Raw genomic sequence first — 21,464 nt, 5'->3', positions numbered from 1 at the left:
AATAGAAAAACCACAAAATTACATATGGAATAAAAATTAATTCAAAATAACCACAAAATTAATGTGGCAAAATGAATGAGAATGTTACAAGTGGCAAAAAAAAACATTCATTTAGTAAAGAATATTTTTTTAATGTGTAAATATGATAAATAATTAAATGTAAAATACATTTATTGTAAAGATTATTAAAGATTTTTTACATTTAATTATGGTAATAATCATGCATCTTACAGTAATATATGGTAATATTCGTCATAATAATTAATATAGTAATTAATGTTTGTTATGTCCTATTCAGGCACATGTTAAAATATCCTTATAAATAAACACATGAAAAATAGAAACATTGAACCTCTCAAATTCATTAATGATGTAGGGATTTTTTCTTTAAAGGAGAAACATTAATATAGTGTTGATTCTTTAGTTTGATCCAACAAAAATAGCTACTCCGAACATTAATGGCCTTCCTCACTAAAATATCTCACAAAAGAAGCTCCCCAACGATTGAGTTTGCTTACCAAAATACCCCACGGCTCTTAAGCCATAACAATTTTCAAGCACCTAACATCCGTATTCCTAGAAAGAACTGGAGCATTAATACCTCAGATCGACTCAAACAGTGTTCTAACCCTTCAAAAACAAATCAGTATTTTTGCAACCACATGAACAGTATTATTGTTGAGGTAAATCGTAATTCTTATTTTGATTTCAGTTTTGACAATGTATATATATAGATTTATCAGTCTTCTTAAAACGGTATATGCAGCAGGAAGACAATGATGTTAAACATGCAGAATTGGTGAAGCGTGTTCGTAAATTAATTGGCAAAGTTAGTGATGAGGGTTTTGAAGATTTGATGATGATTGATGCTCTACAGCGTCTAGCAATAGATTATCACTTCGAAGATGAAATCAACTTAATATTGAAAAGGCGTAACATGCAATATACTAACACAGACTTTTTTCAGCATCAAAATCTCTATGAGATCTCCCTCTGTTTTCGAATTTTAAGACAGAATGGCTTTTTTGTGTTGCCAGGTAGGGTATTTAAGTTCTACTTCATTGTTTTCTGTAATTTAATTTTGTTCTCATGAAAATATCTTGAATGTCAGATTATTTTAAGAAATTCAAGGGAAACTACAAAGAGTTCGACAGAAAATTGAATTACGACATCAGAGGTTTAATGGCGTTATATGAAGCTTCTCAGTTACGAATAGAAGGGGAAATCATACTGGATGAAGCTGAAAAGTTTAGCTACCAGATTTTGCAGGAGAGGATGAAATTTCTTGATGATGAACAAGCTACAATGGTCAGACGTACACTTGAGAATCCCTGCCACAAAACGTTGCCGTTTTGCAGTTTAAAGAACTCTATCAGGGATTATAACGGCACCGTTTTGCAAGAGTTAGCAGAACTAGAGTTCAATTTACTGCAGTATGTACACCAAAGGGAAATAAATCAGATATTAAGGTGAAAATCATTAAAAACACCGAAAAAGACTCTCTCTCTCTCTCTCTCTCTCTCTCTCTCTCTCTCTCTCTCTCTCTCTCTCTCTCTCTCTCTCTCATGTATATCAAATTATTAACGTATGTAGGTGGTCAAAGGACCTGGGTTTGGCCAAAGAGTTATTTCTTGCTCGGGACCAACCTTTAAAGTGCTATCTTTGGGCCATGGCTGCCTTAACAAATCCCAACCTCTCTACACACAGGATCGATCTCACAAAAACAATTTTACTCATTTATATCATAGATGACATTTTTGATGTCTATGGAACTATCAACGAACTAACTGTATTCACGGAAGCCATAAACAGGTAAACAAAATGATCTTAGTTCCACTCACTCTTTCGTAAATATATATGCTCATTAATTTAACATATTCAGATGGGATATTAAGGCAATTGACAAGCTTCCAGACTACATGAAGTCGTCCTTCAAGGCTCTTTATAACATTACAAATGAAATCGCCAACAATGTTTACGAGCAACATGGGATTAACCCCATACGCTCCTTGTGGAAGGCGGTATATATATGTCCTAATTAATTATCTTTGTTACTTTTTTTTTATATTATTAATGTAAAAAGCATGAAAGATAAAACTACAAATATGACATCGCAGTGGGCAACACTTTGCAATGCATTTCTAGTGGAAGCAAAATGGTTTGCTTCTGGGCAAACTCCAAATGCCGATGAGTACTTGAAAATTGGAATGGTTACTTCAGGTGTAGGAGTTTTGTTTGTCCATATGTTTTTCCTGCTTGGAAATGGTACAAATGAGGGACATTATGACCTTTTCAATGATAACCATGGGATAATATCATCAGTTTCAAAGATTCTGCGTTTGTGGGATGATTTAGGAAGTGCTCGAGTAAGAAAACTCTTCAATCTTCACATTCATTATGTTAATGCTACACTAAAATTCTTTGAAAGATATGTTAATGTGCATAACTGATTTGTACACCATATGCTTAAATGACTCGTATCTATGTTGAGAAATTAAATATTCTCCTACCTTTTGTTCCTATCGCCAACAGGATGAAAATCAAGATGGACATGATGGATCATACATCACGTGTTTTCTAAACGAGCACCAAGGTTGCTCGAGCAAGGTTGCACGTCAGCATGTTGTTAACTTGATTTCAGATGCATGGAAGAGTTTAAATAAAGAGTGCCTCGCTCCTTATCCCTTTTCAGCAACTTTTATGAAGGCCACCAATAACATTGCAAGGATGGTGCCTCTTATGTATAGTTATGATAATCATAGTTCACTTCCTCTACTTGATGATTATGTCAAGGCTATACTACTAGAGAATAGTACGATGTGAGTTTTAGTATATGTAAAAATACATAGTAAGATACAATTAAAACAAGCTATTATAATATAAGCATGATATGAGTTTTAGTATATGTAAAAATACATAGTAAGATTCAGGGCCGGTCCGTTGATATTAGGGGCCCGGTGCGAAACTAAAAAATGGGCCCCTAAACATATATTTATTTTTTACTTATACCAAAAATTCATTAATTATTTCATAATTTTTATAATATGAAGCAAAAGAAAAGAATGATCATACAATAGATAATCTTAGACAACTACATGAATCGCGAGATACTCCTAGCATTCTTGGAAGCAAAATTGTTCACCAACTCTTCATAATCAATAGTCTCCAATATAACGTTCTCAATAGCTATTATCGCCAATCCATTAAGTCTTTCTTGTGACATTGTGGACCTTAAGTAGGACTTCAACAACTTTAGCTTTGAAAAACTTCTTTCTGCAGACGCGACCGTTACGGGAATAGTCAACAAGATTTTGTAGGCAATAATTGCATTAGGAAAACAATCGACTTTTTTCAATACTTTAAAACATCAATAGGGCTCGTAATTTCACTCGGTAAGAACATGTCAAGCAGCTTTAACTCCATATAAAGTTCATGAGAATCGATATCTGATTGTTCACCAGACTTAAGTGCGGCTTCAAGACAGCGACAACATGACTTGAGATCTTTGTCATCAAATTCCTTCATTTTTTTTTGGAAACAAAAAACCAAAAATATTTTCATACTCTTTGTATTGTTGAAATCTTGTTTTAAGAGAAGCACTCGCTTGATCAACAATATATAAAAAGTAATTAACTTTAAAATTCTCCTCGGCTGAAAATACAACATCTTGATCACTTGAATTCTCATCAAATTGTTTTTTTCTACTAACCGGCCTCTTTTGAGAGAATACCGGATCAATATTCATTTCAACGGAAAGTTCCTTCGCATCATCAATCGCCTTGGAGAACCCTGTTTCTCTAAACTCCTTGAAGTACTCAATTAGCATGTTCACTTCGTTAATAGCAACATCGAGAAGCATATCTTTTGATTGTAATTTTTTGCTAACTAAATTCACCATGTACAATATTTGATACCAAATGACTATGGATACCAAAAACTCAAATCCACCAAGCTCATTATTTGCTAGAGATTTAGCTTCACTTTGGATTTTAGCATCGTTGTCTTTTTCAGCAACTTCAAGTAAAGCTTCTCTTAAATCCGGAAGTTGTTGTCTAATAGCCTTCACACTATCAACACGACTTTCCCACCGAGTGGCAGACAATGACTTTGGAGTCAAACCTTTGATATTCTCTTTCAGAATTTGCCACCTCTTAGTAGAATTGGAAAATATTGTATATACTTGTTGTATGACTCCAAAAAAATCTCTAGCTTTACTACAACTGTTAGCCATGTCACATAGTGCAAGATTAAGACTATGAAACCACATGGAGTATAAAATGCTCTAGAATTTATGTCCAAAAATCTCTTTTGAACTCCTTGATGTTTTCCTCTCATGTTTGATCCATTGTCATACCCTTGCCCCCGCATAACATCAATATCAAGACCAACAGATTTTAATTCATCGTGTGTAATATCAAAGAGCCCTTTACCAGTGGTATCATTAACATTTAAAAAACCTAAAAAGGATTCTTCAACAGTAACATCATTGGAGGAGAAATTTACATACCTCACTATCAAAGACATTTGTTCTTGGTGACTTGTATCAGGGGTACAATCAAGTATGATGGAGTAATATTTTGCTCCTTTACTTTTTTAATGATTTCTCGTTTAATTTCATCAGTTAGTAAAAGTATCACCTCATTTTGGATCTTGTGGCCAAGATAAGGTACATGGATCTCATCATTTTTGATACGACGCACATGCTCTTTCATAACCAGGTCAAACTCTTCAAACATCTCAATCGCTCCAAGAAAGTTTCCATTACTCTTTTGATATAATTTTTCATTAGTTCCACGAAATGCTAAATTATATTTAGCCAAATATTTCACTAGTGAAATAATCCTCAATAGTACTTGTTTCCAATGCTCCCTTTCTTTCTTAAATTGATCATACACCACTTTATCAATTGTTTCATTAACTTTCAATCTTTCACGCATTTCAAACCAAGTAGCTAAATTTGTGAGATGATCTAAACCAACTTCATGTTCTTTAAGTCTTGTACTAAGATGTTGCCAATCTGCATAACCTTCACTATCTAATTGACCTTTCGGGATCCCTTTTCTAAATATTTTACAACAAAAACTAAAAACTTTATCAAGCTCTTTCAAGTATACTAGCCATTCTCTGTTACATGTCTGTTTATTTGGCAGAGTTCTAGTATACATAGTTGCAGAAAACTGTCTAGAAAATCTATCAGGTTGACCCTTATCAATAGTATTTAGGACCTTTCTCTACCAAACGTTTCACCATGTTTGTGCTTAGTCCATCCCAATTTCTTGGATCGAATATATCAACATTATTACTATTAACATTAACATCATCATCATCACCATCATCTTCAATGTTATCACCATCGTCATTACCATCATCAACATCAACACGATCTCCATCGAAATTAACATTATCAACATTAACATCATTAATTTGATCTCCTTCGACATCAACACCCAAATTATCAGGAATATTATCATTATTTTGATTTTGAGAAGGAACTTTAGGTTTTTTTTGGAAACACTTATCTAGAGAACCACTATTAGCCTTTGTTGATTCTTCAATTCTTTTTCTCTTTTTACGTTTTTGACTACCAGATAAATACTTAGTAGACATTATTTCTGAAAATAAAATAACAATAATCAACCAAATACTCGATAAAATTAAAACTGTGATAAAAGAACTCTAGAAATCTAATTGAATATATCAAAACGTTGAATGAGCAATACCAATAACAATGTAAACTAGAAAAAAAATACTAATGATTATAAAAAATACTAATAATGATGAATTATAAATATTACCATTAGAGAAAAAAAAGAAACGAACCTTTTCTTATGTCTTACTTTGCTGCCGAATTGCCCAAACTCAACAAATAAATAAAAGAGGCTAAGGACTTATATATAGTAATTAAATGCGTGTTTGTGTTAGATATTAATTCTTTATGTGATATACTTAGTTTAATTGGACTTATATATTAATTTAATTAAAGATGTGTTTGACTTAGATAATTCCTTATGGGATAGACGTGTTTGTTATGCTTGAATTAAAAGGATAGGTTGAAGAATTATAATAAAGATAAAAATCAAAATTGCTAGTGCCAAGTTTCGATCTGGCCTAGCTCATAAATTTCAAGCGCCTTTACCATGTCAACCACCATTTTTTTGTTTACTTTAACTTCGACATCTCATATATATATATATATATATATATATATATATATATATATATATATATATATATATATATATATATCGGGCCCCCCAAACAATGCGGGCCTTGTGCGGTCGCACACCCGGCATATGTTAAGGGTCGGCCCTGGTAAGATTCAATCAAAACAAGCTATTATAGTAAAAGCATAGATACCTCCAATATACAAATAAACTTAGCAACACATTCTCTATTCTCTTTTTTTCCATTTATAAATTTCAATATTTATGTTGGTTTTCATTATAGGATAACAAGATGATTAGAAATCTTTTCCTTTTTTTAACTCAATTGGTCTTTTGATTTTGGAAATTTTTATCGATATATTGTTTCTTATACAAAAGCATCTCTATTATGGAATGGAGAATGATAATATCTAGGATTCATTAGAAAATCAAGAATACATTTTTAGGAGAAAGCCTTCTTGTATTGGGCATTAATATTTTTTACCGTCTGCTAGTTAGATTGGGTAGTTATTCACATTAAGAATGGAAGCTCGTTGCTTTTTTCTTTCCCGTAATCAAAATGAAATTAATTGAAGTCGTAGGTCTTATCCATTTATTAATTCGACCCAACTTGAAATTGACTTCGGTTTGTTCCCATTCACTAATTTAAAGAATGTTTTGTATCAAGCCGGAATAAATTATTCTCTAGACTGTTAATTGATACGACAATGCTATTTTTCCATCAATTCCTTTTCAGGTTTAGTCGTGATCTTCAAAATTTACTGATGGTATAGATAAAATCCTTCTCTTCATCTAATGTGTAAAAAATCTTAACCACATTTAAAAGTTGAGTACACTATCGTCAACTCAAATAGAAAATGGATGAGTTAGCAACTCAAATAGAAAAGGGATATGTAGATACAATCATAATAAAACAAAGTGATGAGATAAAAGAATTGAAGTACGAAATAAAAATATATAAAAAAAATTATCAATTTGAAACATAAGGATACCTTTTCTATATTATCCACCGCAATTAAAAATTTTAGGTATCAAAGTAAATACGAGGAACCCATCATTTGAATCAAGTTGGGTAAAATGAGATGTTTATCTTGATGAATACGTCACATATCTTCTCCTAACTAGGAAAGAGTTGTCCACGTGTTGCGGGGGTTAATTGTTTCTTTGAACCGTTAATAAGGGTAAACTAAAAAAGGGCAACACGCTTCCATTTATGACTTGTATTTTAGCATCTTATTAAGGCGATATGTTTTAAAAAATATATCAAATGAAATATATATTTCCAATTTACCCATGCTATACATGGGATGGAGGTGTTTCTCTAAAGGTCCTAATGTTGATATGTCTTCCGGTGCATATTCAAGATCTAAGGGATGCAAAGTACCCAATTATAGCATTGTACTTCCAAGCTTTTACATAATAGCACATTTAGATGCCATCACTACGATTCGGTAGGCCTTCAAAATATAATGTTGTAATATGCTAAATTTTTTCCTTTCTATTAGATTGTTCATTCCATTCCATGTATGTATAGATTTCATAAGTCATAGTAAGTTGATTACCTAAAAAGAATGCAGTCAAGGTAGTAATGCTTTGATTGACTTTCTACTATGATGTGGATGCATCTAATAGGAACTTGCACGGTGTTTTTATTAATGCATAAAAAAACTAAACATATGGAGCACCTTAAATAGTGTCCTGCTAATTGACAGCAACAAAAACTAAACAGATAACTATTATCTTCTACTTATCCAAACAAATTCTATTTAGATATATCCTAAACTACCCCTTATCATTATCCAAACCAATTACTTACCTAATCCTCCTGCGATAGACCTTACCAAATCGCTGGATCATAACAGTATCTTGGCTATTCCTTCTTCAGTCATCAATGTTATCTGTTTAAATAACTCCACAATGTATGCACCCATGTAAGAATCAGGACCACACACACATTTAAGTTTGGTACTTCCATAATCGTAATAAGTCATAAAAATAAGTTGATAGTAAATGAATGCCACTGCCAAAAAAATTAGGCGCATTTGATTTTACATGTAATACGAAATCTCCTGGTATGCCAAATATTTTGTTATCAAACTTCCAATTTTGTAGATAGCAAAGGATATAGCAAGGGTTGTGGATGACTGCAGCAATGGAAGTTTGCTCTTGGATTCTGATTTCACATCTTTTTCAACATCTATCAATATTCAAGGTTTATTTAAGATTACATCTTATAATAAACTATAATGTTTTCACATGTAATATAAATAACATGATTGAATGTGGGAAAGAGTATCATAACAAACCGGTGGTTGATATTGAACTCTCTGGAGGAGTTTTAGCAGCTAGTGCAAACAATGTAATAAAATATACTGCACGGATAACATTATCTGTAGCTAATCCAACACCTAAAACTGAAGGGGAAATCTCTGAAGTAATGACAACATAAGTGAAAGCTACAAAGTCATTAAAATAAAATAAAATAAATAAATAAATAACCCATTAGTTCTATTTATAATTATAGAATGATTCTTTAACAAACTAATTACAATGTTAATGCATGTTATAGCTCATCACCTCCACCAATATGTCCAATTCTGCATCCTTCTTGCCTAAGTGGTCGCATTTGAACCATCCAATAAGCCACTGTTCCAATTGTTGTCGCCACTAAATAATGGGCAAAAGAAAAATTAGAATGGTAATAGAAAGTAAATGAAAAAACAATATAAACAACTTTATGGTTAAAGAGTAACCTTACAATAAAGTTGTCGTTTACCCACCGAATATAAAATCTTCTGACTATTCCAACAACTTCAGTCCTCATGATACCTAAAAAAACAAAAACGTCCCCCAATTAACAGTCGTGTGATGTTTCTTGTAATAAAGAAAACTTACTTCACCATCAATTATAAAAAGCCACCTAATTAAGATAAACCAATCATTTTCACATATGATGGTTTGATGATTGAAGCGTTTATATGTTTTGGCAAACAGGTTTATGAAATTCAACGTTTAATATAATGATTTTTTTGGGACTTTTCTCACAATTTCCCATTATGAAACAATGCGTCTTTTTTGGTTTGTTCTTCAACATGAGTAAACCAATGTTTTCTATCGGTAAAGACCTTTAATATATGTTAAACTTGGTTAAATATCCTTCTCTTTAGCATGATTACTTTTGGCTATTAGTTTTTTTTACAAAGACCATTTTGCCTTTGAATCCAACAAAACAATATAGAAGAAGATTCCAAAGTTAGAACTGACACATATAACCCAAACCAACCTATTTTAACAAAAATGGGTTCAATTTGACCTGTCAAAATGAAAGCAAGAAGGAAAAGATAAAACACAAGCATCGAATCTATATAATATAACTTACCGAAAGCCTGACCAAGATTCTTATGAGCAAAGTGGTTGTTGAGAAGGGGTTTCTCAAATGTCAAAGAAAGTTTGTAATCAAAGCTAAAATAAAAACAAAAGTCAAAAAAAGTTGCAGGTTAGTTCTTTCTGTAAGTAATAAGCAATATATCAGGGTATAAAACCGTTAAGTCACCTGTCCCCGAACAAAGAACATGGGACAAATTGTTTCCTACGGTTAATAGAAACCAAGCAATATTTCAGTTTCTTGATTTCATAATTCATAAAAGAGGTTAAAAAGATAATATTAAACACTAAGTGAGCACAAAATTAAGATTACCCTAAATAATAGATTTGAATAATAATTAAAAGATCTTGTTTAAGCATTTTATAGAATAGTTGGTGTGCAACATGGAACTTACTTTGAAATCTCATAACCAACTGGGTGGGTATAACTGAATTGTATTCATGGGGTATTATTAGCCATCCTCCACCCACAACCTGAAAATAATAGAAAGTAAAAAGAATTTATATTTCAAGTTATGGAAAAATTGGTAAGCAATTGTAGAAATTTCTGCAAAAAGGCGTCTTGCAAATAACATCTGATAGGTTTTGGTTTCATAAGCGGTTTCCCTAAAAGAAAGTACAGGTTGGGGTTTAGAAATCATAATTCCATCAGACCTTATTCAAAATTTTATTGGACCTTCAAATAACAATAAAAATGTAAGAACCAAGCACAAATTTAGAAGATAATCACCTGATTCGAAATCCTCATATGGTCGATTTTAAGAACTAAGCAGGGTAATTATGAAGCCCATGATGGTGGTGGCGAGAAGTCGGGTGTGTATTTCCTCCGGTCTCTCACACATGCTCGCAAATTGTTGGAACATAAGGCTTTGTCAAGATGAAAGCTCCCAAGAGTAAAGCTGCAGGGTAGAACACCGCCGCTGTTGAGCGCCACCAATTGTGCAGTTATGGTTGTGGTTCTGTGATTGACGAGCGGAGACAACAGATAACGTAAGATTTGGAAGATGCATGGAGTCGAACCGTAGAACCCTTTAGGAAATCGAAACCCACTCTCAAATTCCTTTGTAATTTGAACATACCCTCCCCAAAATCAAAAAGCTTCGTTGAGAGTATGTCCGGGTAGCCATCTGATATGCACAAAAAAAAAATGAGATGGAGGGGCGACGTTCTTGACGATACGTTTTACAAAATCGCATGATTTCATTGGACGATAAAGACGGTGGTCAGCAAGGCGGTGGAACCGGTAAAATCAAAAGGGGAAGTCGGTTCGAGGGAGCCAGCGAAAAACTAAGTGCACAAAAAAAAAGTGTCAAAAGTCCAAAAACAGAAAATTTGGTGGCCAAATGTGAAAGGGCAAAAATGTACTGTACCTAAGGCTCCCGAAAATTAAGTATATATATAATTGAACATATAGACTCAAACGCCGCCTCTCCAAGAGGCCACTGCTTTATTTTATTATTTAGTAGGTCTTTTTTTAAAAGTTGTGTTATAAGTATCAATTTTTTCTTTAACTCACAGGAGATCTAAAAACATTATTAATATATTCGTATTCAAAGGATACACAACATTATGGATATATATAGAAATTACCTTTTTTAATTCTGCTAATTAAAAAATACTATAATATGAAATGACCTTAAAAAGAGTAACAACAATGGCAATTTATGTAATTTTATAATTACAAGTTATCCATATTTGTAATTTTTTGCATTCCATGCTATTACATATGGACAACTTTTTTTAGTATTTTCATTTGGTCGACACATGTACTGTTTTTGTTATTTTATATTACACAAAGTCCATTTCGGCAATTTTGTATTACACCATTACACATGAATTATTTATGTAAATTTGTTATTAAGTAGAGACTATTCCTATAGTTTGTATTATAAAGTGAACATTTATGTAAGGTTGTAAATTAAAATAATTTAAAACAATAATAAATAAATAAATAAATAATTTGTAGAAAGAATAAAATGAACAGAAATAATAACAACATAAAATCAACTTGAAAAATAATTAACTGAAAAAAACCTATTTGATTTACGTATAATTACTTTGTATGACAATTTGTATTTGTATTTTTAAATAATTATTGTATGATTTTGATTTTGTAGAACAATTCGTATGGTTTTTATAATTATTCAATAACTCCATCTATCACAGTATAGAACAACAGGGTAATATGGTCATTTTTCATCATTCAACAAAGTCAGTCAGATATATATTCGCACATCATGGTTTCTTTCCCAGAAAACTTTCAGATACAGTACTTTTTCCAGACAATACTTTCCCGGACAGCAACTATAAAACAGGACCTAAGGTTAACCTCATTGGCAAATAAAATTGTGTTTGGCTGGTTAAAAAGTATTAAAAAAAGGAAAGAAATCCTTGAAAACCCACCGATGGATGGGTTTGGTGCACAAAACGCGAGTCGGTCTTTTTATTTTGTGAGTAAATTACACGAATGGTCCCTATGGTTTGGGATAATTTGCAAGTTTGGTCCATAACTTAATTTTTTAACTCAGAAGGTCCCTAATGTTTGCTTTTGTTACGCGTTTGGTCTCTGTCTTACCTAAAACGACTATTTTTCCCTTGATTTTTTAATTTATTTAAATAAACACATCCTAACCCCACCCCTTTCACCTTACCTTACCTATCTCACCATATTTCTCTATTTAACTAATAGTCTTTTTAGGTAAGATAGGGACCAAGCATGTAACAAAAACAAATCGTATGGACCAAGAGTGTAACAAAAACAACAGTAGGGACCTTCCGAGTTAAAAAATAAGTTAGGGACCAAACGTGAAAATTATCCCAAACCATATCGACCATTCGTGTAATTTACTCTTATTTTGTATTTAACTACAATATGGCTATACGAAAAGGATAATTAATTTTCTTTTGAAATAGTTTGGTATGTATAAAATCTAAATTATCTAAGTTTAAAAAATATTAAATTTTATAACTTCTTTTTCTGTACATATTAAATACAATATTGACATGTTTACGTATTGATTTTCTATTCTTAATCTATTTTGAAATATCAATTTAATGTCAACACAAATAATTATTTTTTATACTTTTAATAGTTTTTAAAAAAATAAAATAAAAATCATAAATCAATAAACTTGTTATTTGTTCATATAATTTTTTGGTATTCATCCTCTAATCTGATAAGTAAAACCAATTTTGACACGTGGTATTCTCTAAGTCCTCCCCCATCGATTTTTCTCACTCAAAATGTCAAAGTGAATTTCCCCAAATGTCGTCATGCTTCGGCTTTAATACATATGCATTGACGTTTGAATTTATCAGCAATCAGTTTCGAATTATAACAAGAAATCAAGAATTCCATAGCAAGAAATCAGGAATCATAATCATATCCAAATTTAATCACCAATTCTTGAAGGTAGATTCTCTCTTAAACCCTAATCCTCTTCCAACTCCATCAATGGTTTGTTTTAAGAAACGAGTTCGAAACGAAGCATTAAGTGCAATCATAAGAAATAGGAGAAATTATCACAGAGTGTTAAGTGAAATCAACAATTCTTTTTTCATCGCAGATGAACGAAGCATCGACATGAAAGAAATGGCGTTCGATTCCATCAATCAGGTGAACTTAAATTAGGTATTGCAACAAAGAAGAATGAGAAAACTCATTGTCCTCCACTGCTAACAATAAGATGGAGTTATCGACAAAGTTGTGAGTGGAATATGGTGTGATATAGGCTCAAGAACACAAAAACACTCAACATTTTTTTTCTAGAGAATAATGATTTAAAGGGATTGAAAGAACAAATTAATTATCCTTTTCAAAAGAAACTTAGTCCAGAAAACCCTAACTCGAAACCCTAGCCCATTTTTGTGTTCTTGAGCCATTGTTGTTTGTTTTTGGTGGTTTTGAAGCTTAAGAAGGAAGAGGAAGCTTAGGAGGTCAAGAGGAAACAAGTAGATCTAGATTTTGTGCTCCATTTCCAGCTCATTTGAGGTATAAAGTTTATACCTTTTTCATTCATCTATTAGATCTCTTCTTGGAGTAGTTTAGGGCTTTAAGGAGACATTATTGGGACCATTCATGGATGCAACCATGTTTTGGGATTTTGACTTCAAATCTAGAGTCTTTGAGGGACTCCATGGCATAAAGGTGCCAACTTTATGGCCATGAGAGTCCCATGCATCCTATGAACCACTTTTTAGGGCTTCTTGAGCAAAATAGCCCATGCATACACGTAAAGTTAGAAACTTTACGTGTTATATTAACCCTAAGAGGCAAGATCTATGTTTCGGATGCGTTAAGCCCGAATAAAATCGACTGTATAGTCTTGTATCATGGGGGGACTCGACGATTCGTTCTTAGGACTCAGCGAGTCAGTTCGTGGTTCCCCCAATATTCTCTGTTACTTAGCAACTTGTTGAGTCTAGAAGATGACTCATCCAGTCAGACGTGTTTTGGACTTAAAGATCAAGAACTCGACGAGTCCAAGGATGAACTCGCTGAGTCAGTGAGCAAATGTCCCAACTGTATGAAGGTAAACTCGATGAGTCCAAGGAAGGACTCGACGAGTTCAAATGGAAAGTCCCGATTCTATCATATAGAGAAACTCCACGAGTTAGAGGGTAACTCGACAATTCAGATCACGAATTTGAGATTCTCTGAATTATGGAACTCGATGAGTTGATGGACCAACTCGGCGAGTTGAGTCAATCAGGATGTTGACTTTGAACAGGGCGTTGACTTGACTTTGACATTGACTATTACCCAATATTGACCATTAAAGGGGATATGAATGTGAAGGAGTAACCAAGGAGACTGCAATGTGTAGGAGTTTGAGGAGAGTTGTAACATCCGGGATTTACCAGGTATTAATATTAATTATATTATTGAGTAATGGGTTAATTTGGTGTGGGCCACGACCGTTGGGCTTCAAGAATTGGGCCGAGAAGGACATTACGCGGGGCGTACCAGGCCAGGTACGCACAGCGTACTCAAGAGAATTAAGTGGGGAGGTCATACACGTACGCCCAGTGCACCAAAGGGTACCCGTAGCGTATGCGCATAGGTCCTAAACCCTAAAATTAAAGGTTTGATCCCTATATAAAGGACCTTATGTCTTTGGACCAGCCTCCTTATCACCCTTAAGCAGCCACCTCGAAAACCCTAACCCACTCTTTTGTATTTTTGCCATTTGAGAGCTTCTTTATGTGATTTTGGTGTTCTTAGAAGAAAAGGAGGTTGAGGAAGAGGCAAGGATTCAAGAGGAGCTTGTAGATCCAGGAGATTGGCATCATTTCTGACTCTTTTAAGGTATCAAGTTCCAAACTTGACCATTGCTTGCTTAGATTTGTTTATAGGAGTGTTTAAGCTTTTGGACTCCATTGTTGAAGCTTATTGCATCTTGATGATTTTAGACCATCAGAGCTGTCCTTTTGGGCTCTTAGAGGCACTAAGAGTCATAAAAATCGGACCTTGATGGTTAAGCCACAACCATGCATGTGTTTGATGGTCATAAAGCTTGTTAAAAGGACCGAAATCATGTTTTGACCCCAACCATGCATGCAAGCACATAAAGTTTGTGACTTTATGGATTATGAGGTCTTAAAGGACCTGGATCTACATTTTGGACATGGAGACTTAATGGATTAAGTCACAAATGAAGTCCCAAGAAAGTTGGCTAGTACGCTAAGCGTACACCATGATACGCTATGCGTATAGGGTCAACTTCCCGTTTGCGGTCAAAGCCCCGTACGTACGGCGTACGTGCCATGTACATCGCGTGTACACATGCAGAGTGGCTACTTTGGGCTTTATGGGCCTTAGAGGGTAAGGCCTGGACTATTCGGCCCCATGGCCAACTGTGGAGTATAGTTTTGGGCCTGGGAATTGGGAATTAGAAGTATTTGGCCTTTTGGGCCATATTGGGCCACTCGATATTATTCATTTTGGGATAAGGACTTATTGGACTTGTGAAAAGGCCCATTTGAAGAGTTGGACCCAATTTAGAAAATCGATCCATTAGTGGGCCCTTAGAGAGCCTTTGATGGGTCATGGGTGCACTAGGTATAATAAGTTAGAATTAGGCCTTAGGAATGGTTCAAGTTAGTCCAAGGGGGGTAAAATGGACATTTTACCCTAGGTAGTGTTATAAATTCTGATTGAGTGTTATTATGATTATGCTAGTCGGGAGTCATCGGAGCAGCTGTTAGAGATTACTTCCCGTGAGATTCGATACTCAGCTTTACAAGGTGAGTTACCTTCCAGTAGAGGTGGGTTTGAGGCCACAATGTCGGCCCACTAGTAGGAGCTCTTTGTTAGACGATTGTCTTTGTTGTAATTATCCGGTATGCCACTATCTGATATGCTTTATATGCTAGGATGATATGATATATACGTTAGTAATAGTAGGGGTGAAATAGTCCCCGGTTACCGGTTGAAAGATACCGAAGGGGTAGACAGTGCCCATGCATGCCTAACAGTATGTTCATGATATGTTATTATATGGTAGTGGTAGGGGTGAATTAGTCCCCGGTTACCGGTTGAAAGATACCGAAGGGGAGGTCAGCTCCCGGCTACCGGTTGAAAGATACCAAAGGGAAGTCCAGCTTCTAGTTATGTCGGTCAAATACCGGTTGAATGATATCGAGGGATAGGCAGTATATGTTTATGTTATGTGGTATGATGGGGGAACTCACAAAGCTTTGTGCTTACAGTTTTCAGTTTTGTTTCAAGTACCTCTTCAGCGAAGGGGAAGGAGCTGGCACGGTAGCAGCGCATCGCACACACATGATTTCTGCATTTTGAGATCCATGGGATTGTACTCTGACATTATTACTATTTTGATGATATGGTTGAAACATATGACTATGGTTTTATAATTTGATATGATTCGATGATGTCTTCAGTAAACAATGTTATAAGTTACCTAATTAAAAATGAAATTTTTGGTTGTGAAAATTGGGATGTTACAAGTTGGTATCAGAGCCTTGGTTTGAGGGATTCAGACACACCTTCAGGGGTGTCTAGACTCAAATGGAGGGTTTCAAAGATTTTTTCAAGAAAATAATTTTTCTAAAAACTTAAAATAAAAAAGTTTGAGAAAGAATAAGGTGTGTGATGCGTGCAACCGGCCGAAGCCATTCAGAATTGGGAAGCGCCTCGCAATGCTTCCGAAATTCGCAGTTTCATGGATCTTGCGGGTTATTACCGGAGATTTATTAAAGACTTTTCTCGTATAGTTGTACCTCTCATTAGTCTTACTCGAAAGGAAGAAAAGTTCGAATGGGGTGAAGCCCAAGAAAAAACTTTCTCAGCTTTAAGAGATCTTTTGACTCATGCTCCAATCTTATCGCTTCCAGAAGGTGATAATGATTTCTCCGTATATAGCGATGCTTCTGGGTTGGGACTCAGTTGTGTGTTGATGCAACGTGGTAAAGTAATAGCCTATGCCTCAAGACAACTGAAAGATTATGAAAAGAATTATCCCACCCATGATCTCGAACTCGTTGTCGTGGTATTTTCCTTGAAACTTTGGAGGCATTACCTTTTTGGTACAAAATGCCAACTTTTGACCGACCACAAGAGTCTCAAGTATATATTCAGTCAGCAAACTCTGAATATGAGACAACAACGAGCCATGGAGCTGATCAAAGACTAGGACTGCGAAATCCTGTACCATCCTGGAAAGGCCAATGTGGTTGCCGATGCACTTAGCAGGAAGGTTTATCGAAATAATATGTGTTATACTATTACTCACACTACAGTGAAGTTCACTATCCTAGATGAACTAGATAAGTGGCAAGTTGAGGCCTTAAAGCCAGAAAATGTGAAGAAGGAAGGGATGGTACATTATGTTTATGTTTTACTTGATGATCCACGAGGATTAAAAGTATTTAAGAACCAGCTATGGATTCCAAATATTGGTGGATTAAGATAGAAGATTTTAGATGAAGCCCATAAGTCTAAGCTATCAATACATCCTGGTACAAGTAAAATGTACTATGATGTAAGAGATTATTATTGGTGGCCTAGATTAAAGAGAGACATTGGAAGATATGTACAGGAATGCTTAATATGTTTACAAGTTAAAACAGAGCACCAAAAACCATACGGAACCCCAGAAAGTCTTACTGTTCCTGTATGGAAATGGGAAGAGCTATCCATGGATTTTATTACCAAATTGCCAAAAGACTGCTAGACAGCATGATAGCATTTGGGTAATCATTCACCGCCTGACTAAGAGTGCACATTTTCCCGCCATGCGTGAAACGGATCCAATGGAGAAATACGCACAAGTATACTTGGATGAAATTGTTGCAAGACATGGTGTGGCGCTAAAGATCATTTCCGATCGTGATACTCGCTTCACTTCTCACTTTTGGGCGAGTATGCAACGTGGATTGGGATCTCGAGTTGCTCTCAGCACAGCTTATCATCCCTAGACAGATGGTCAAACGGAGAGAACAATCCAAACAGTTGAAGATATGCTTCATGCATGTGTCTTGGAGTTCGGTGGTAACTGGGATAAATACTTACCTCTTGTTGAATTCACGTATAATAACAGTTACCACGCTTTAATCAAAATGCCACCATATGAAGCATTATATGGTCGCAAATGTCGTAAGTCGTTATGTTGGCGTGATGTAGGACAAAAGATCCTTGGAGGTCCTTAAATGATTCAAGACACTACTGACAAGATTCAAATCGTACGATAAAGAATGAAAGCGGCCCAGGATCGACAGAATTCCTATACAGAAAAGAGGAGGCGGCCCATAGAATTTCAAGTGGGTGATTTTGTGATGCTGAAGGTATCCCCATGGAAAGGCCTTATGAGATTTGGGAAGAAATGAAAGTTTAGTCCTAGATTTGTTGGACCTTTCAAAATCATCCAGAGAATTGGAAAGCAAGCATACCACTTAGAATTGCCTGAAGATTTAGCAGGTATTCATGATGTGTTTCATGTGAGTTATATGCGCAAATGCTTGAGTATCTATGATGAGACAGTTCTATTATCTGAGGTGAAATTGGATAATAAATTAAGATATGTCGAAGAGCCTGAAGGGATCGTGAATGAAAGAACAACTAATCTACGCAACAAACAAGTAGAATTAGTGCTTGTCAAGTGGAAACACCATCGAGGCCCAAATTATACTTGGGAAAATAAGAATGAGATAAAAGCAAAATATCCCCATTTGTTTTAATCGATGTAATTTCGGGGACAAAATCCTCAAAAGGAGGAGGTATTTGTAACATACGCGTTTTTAAATCGTGTTTTATAATGAATAATATTATGAAATACTATGTGAATTTGAGTATTGAATTCTAACAGATAGTTTTTACTAGAAATGAAGTAAAACTATGTTTAGAAACACTCAGAAAATATTGGAAGTCTTATGAGATTCCAATTAAAAGTCAAATAGAGAAAATATAAAATTTCAAATAAGTAAAATTTTATTATTGAAAGTTGTAGATAATCTCATTAGAAACTTGTAGGCAAAAACCTCGTCGAAATTCGAGTTATAACGAAGAAGTTATGGTCAATCGAAGATCCGCGACAAAACCGGCACGGCGCCGAATGACATAAAAAGTGATTTTTTGATAAAATACTTTTTAACCTTAGTGATCTAAATGAAAGTCTTAGTATTCGTTAAACCGATAAGTTCGATAAAAAGAACGCCAAAAGCTGACTTCATATGAGGAAGTTTTGATTATTCTAAGTTTCAGCTTAGCAGTAGACAGCTAAAAACTTGAATTTTAGATCGAGTATTTTTTAGCCGACACAACCTAAACGAGAATTGAAGATCTCGTCAATAGTAGTACAACGGTAAAAAGTCTGACAAAAACGGATGTCGGATGAAGAAGTTATGAATTTTTAATGGATTTTCCTGTCCCGGTCTGTTAAAAATAATAATATTAAAAATAAAGTCAAAATTAGCCGACGAAGTCTAAACGAAAGTTGTAGATTATTTTCCGCCTACACGTGCGTATAAAAAACGTAAAAAACGGAGCTCGTATGCGAACGTTATGATTTTCGAAAGTTTTTGGCACAAAATCCGAGATTTTGTGGATAATACCGGACATTTTCGCAGATCCGTCGCGTAGCACCCATGTCCTCCTCTGATTGGTCCGAAGCGAGGTCCACTGCGCATCCGACGCGCCTTTTGGCGTCCTAGGCGATGTCTAAGACGCCTCACATAGACGTGTGTCCTTCACTGCTGTTGCCACCGAGATGCTCGCTCCTGACTCTCCTTCTTTGGCCGACTTCGGATTCGCCCCTATAAATAGAAGGTTGCGAACCAGCCCGGGTAAAATGGAGAAATTGCCATTTCTGGCCCCTTGTTCCATATTTTTATTATTTCCACTTCCCCCGAAGCCCCGGTATTATTTTTAAAGCCCGGAATACGTCCCGAAGTGCCCGGAGAGCCCGAGAAATTATTCTTTTCGGTTTGAAGCTCTATCCTTGCAAGGCCTATTTTTAAATAAATCTCTCGGTTTTCAACGACGAAAGCTATTTATAGGAACGAAGTGCTGCCCAAATTACTATTTTGACCCCCGGTTAATTCAAGGTGAGTTCAATATATAGGAACAATTATATATTATGTGTTATATGTGCTATGTGCTTTTCAGTATTATTATTCTGGGTTATTTTCCCGTGTTATTTTATTCGCTATTTTTATAGCAAAAGTAATACCTTTGACCATGTGATCAGTGAAAGGACTTAGATTCACATTGGCACTGGTACGTAGCCTCTGGCCATGTAGAGCATGTCTCCGTAAGAGAATGACTTCTATTCTATGGCATTGGCAAATGGTTAGACAGGGCTATAAGCCTGAAATCTACCAAGATGTTAATTAGAAATTTTATGTCTTCTATGCCATTTGGGCCGTAGCTTTATTGATGTATATCAAGTATGGAAATTGTTATGTCTCATTGATTGTATACCTTTGAAAGAAGTCATTGATTGATATGGAAAGCTTAACACATGATTCACATATGCCTTTGTTGTTCCTTGTTTCTCTTTGCTTCTGCCATATTGAAGTGTATATATATATATATATATATATATATATATATATATGGCATAACGTTATATTATATCTATTATTGAACTCACTAAGCGTCACCGCTTACCATATAAATATTTAACAATTGCAGGAGATAAGTAATCAATATGATTGTATACTGTTGGAAGATTTAGAATAGTTTGTAATAGTACTTTTGTACTTCAGTTTATGTTTGTATAAATTACAATATCTTGGGTAGTCATGTAATATATAACACTTTGTAATAGTCGGTTTGTATCCAGTAGTTTATAACCTCTTTATCAATGTAAGATATTGTTTTTTATAAATATGCAAGTAGCATGTTTTGGAGTAACTATATAGTCAAGCATGAAAGTTTGGGTATTTCAGAAATACGTACGAAAGTAAGGAAGGGTCTTTCAATGGTCCATTTCCTGTAAGATGCATATTCACCCCACTTTCAGATGTTTCATGAATCGATGCAGATTTTTTGTTATGTGGTGCAATTTCTGATTCTTGATCCAACTACAACCAAAGTCTAACCTATCAATTTTGCAACATGTAACCTTCATCTAACCTATCAATTTTGCAAGAGCATCGATTACAGTCCATGTGTTTTTCTTATTCTGATAGATTATTGGTATTTCTAGTTTTTTTTCTTTCATTCTTTGTGTAGTAATCATTTCCTACCAACTGTTCGCTAAAATGGCTTAATTAAATTTTTTGTCCATTTCCATTGACTCTTCATCACTCTTTTACTTTAATTTAATTTTAGTATATTACAGATTTTCTGCACTCGATTTCTTAATTCAAGTTCGGTATACTTGCATTTTATTTTTAAATGGCCATACAACTTAGATGATAAAAAAATATGCAGGAGATGTTTGATAGACTTTC

At 34.6% G+C, this 21,464-nt stretch overlaps 2 protein-coding genes and 1 pseudogene across 13 annotated transcripts; 1 reads left to right on the top strand and 2 right to left on the bottom strand.

Moving 5' to 3' along the window:
- Positions 1 to 364: 364 nt before the first annotated feature.
- Positions 365 to 2,913, top strand: LOC145097684 ((3S,6E)-nerolidol synthase 1-like). 2 transcript variants are annotated; one of them, XM_079035317.1, is made up of 7 exons: positions 365 to 683; positions 770 to 1,037; positions 1,112 to 1,469; positions 1,594 to 1,812; positions 1,883 to 2,021; positions 2,118 to 2,366; positions 2,533 to 2,913. In XM_079035317.1, exons 1-7 carry the CDS (start codon positions 459 to 461, stop codon positions 2,821 to 2,823), a joined length of 1,749 nt encoding a protein of 582 aa, XP_078891443.1. In that variant the 5' UTR covers positions 365 to 458; the 3' UTR covers positions 2,824 to 2,913. The 2 variants fall into 2 exon arrangements, with proteins under 2 accessions (XP_078891443.1, XP_078891442.1); XM_079035316.1 differs by having other exon boundaries at positions 767 to 1,037.
- Positions 2,914 to 3,091: 178 nt separating this feature from the next.
- Positions 3,092 to 5,607, bottom strand: LOC145099742 (uncharacterized; annotated as a pseudogene).
- Positions 5,608 to 7,790: 2,183 nt separating this feature from the next.
- On the bottom strand, positions 7,791 to 10,866 carry LOC145097683 (uncharacterized). 11 transcript variants are annotated; one of them, XM_079035308.1, is made up of 8 exons: positions 10,279 to 10,864; positions 9,944 to 10,022; positions 9,718 to 9,753; positions 9,544 to 9,626; positions 8,923 to 8,993; positions 8,742 to 8,831; positions 8,471 to 8,620; positions 7,791 to 8,361 (listed from the first exon to the last, which is right to left on the bottom strand). In XM_079035308.1, exons 6-8 carry the CDS (start codon positions 8,797 to 8,799, stop codon positions 8,213 to 8,215), a joined length of 357 nt encoding a protein of 118 aa, XP_078891434.1. In that variant the 5' UTR covers positions 8,800 to 8,831; positions 8,923 to 8,993; positions 9,544 to 9,626; positions 9,718 to 9,753; positions 9,944 to 10,022; positions 10,279 to 10,864; the 3' UTR covers positions 7,791 to 8,212. The 11 variants fall into 11 exon arrangements, 9 of the variants coding, with proteins under 9 accessions (XP_078891434.1, XP_078891436.1, XP_078891435.1 ...); XM_079035310.1 differs by lacking the exon at positions 9,718 to 9,753 and having other exon boundaries at positions 8,945 to 8,993; XM_079035309.1 differs by lacking the exon at positions 9,718 to 9,753 and having other exon boundaries at positions 8,918 to 8,993; positions 10,279 to 10,863.
- Positions 10,867 to 21,464: the final 10,598 nt, after the last annotated feature.

Source organism: Lactuca serriola, chromosome 4, assembly GCF_051521515.1.
Source record: "Lactuca serriola cultivar US96UC23 chromosome 4, Lser_US96UC23_V15, whole genome shotgun sequence".
In the NCBI taxonomy this organism is placed as follows: domain Eukaryota; kingdom Viridiplantae; phylum Streptophyta; class Magnoliopsida; order Asterales; family Asteraceae; genus Lactuca; species Lactuca serriola.
This window is presented reverse-complemented; position numbering and strand designations above follow the sequence as displayed.

Excerpts from the sequence above, each read along its gene's own strand:
- LOC145097684 (XM_079035316.1), top strand. The coding sequence starts at position 459 with ATGGCCTTCCTCACTAAAATATCTCACAAAAGAAGCTCCCCAACGATT. Across the intron at positions 684-766 it reads TGAACAGTATTATTGTTGAG|CAGGAAGACAATGATGTTAA; the intron begins GTAAATCGTAAT and ends CGGTATATGCAG. Across the intron at positions 1,470-1,593 it reads GAAATAAATCAGATATTAAG|GTGGTCAAAGGACCTGGGTT; the intron begins GTGAAAATCATT and ends TAACGTATGTAG.
- LOC145097683 (XM_079035311.1), bottom strand. The coding sequence starts at position 8,799 with ATGGTTCAAATGCGACCACTTAGGCAAGAAGGATGCAGAATTGGACAT. Across the intron at positions 8,621-8,741 it reads AATTGGACATATTGGTGGAG|CTTTCACTTATGTTGTCATT; the intron begins GTGATGAGCTAT and ends ATGACTTTGTAG. Across the intron at positions 8,362-8,470 it reads GAGTTCAATATCAACCACCG|ATGTTGAAAAAGATGTGAAA; the intron begins GTTTGTTATGAT and ends GAATATTGATAG.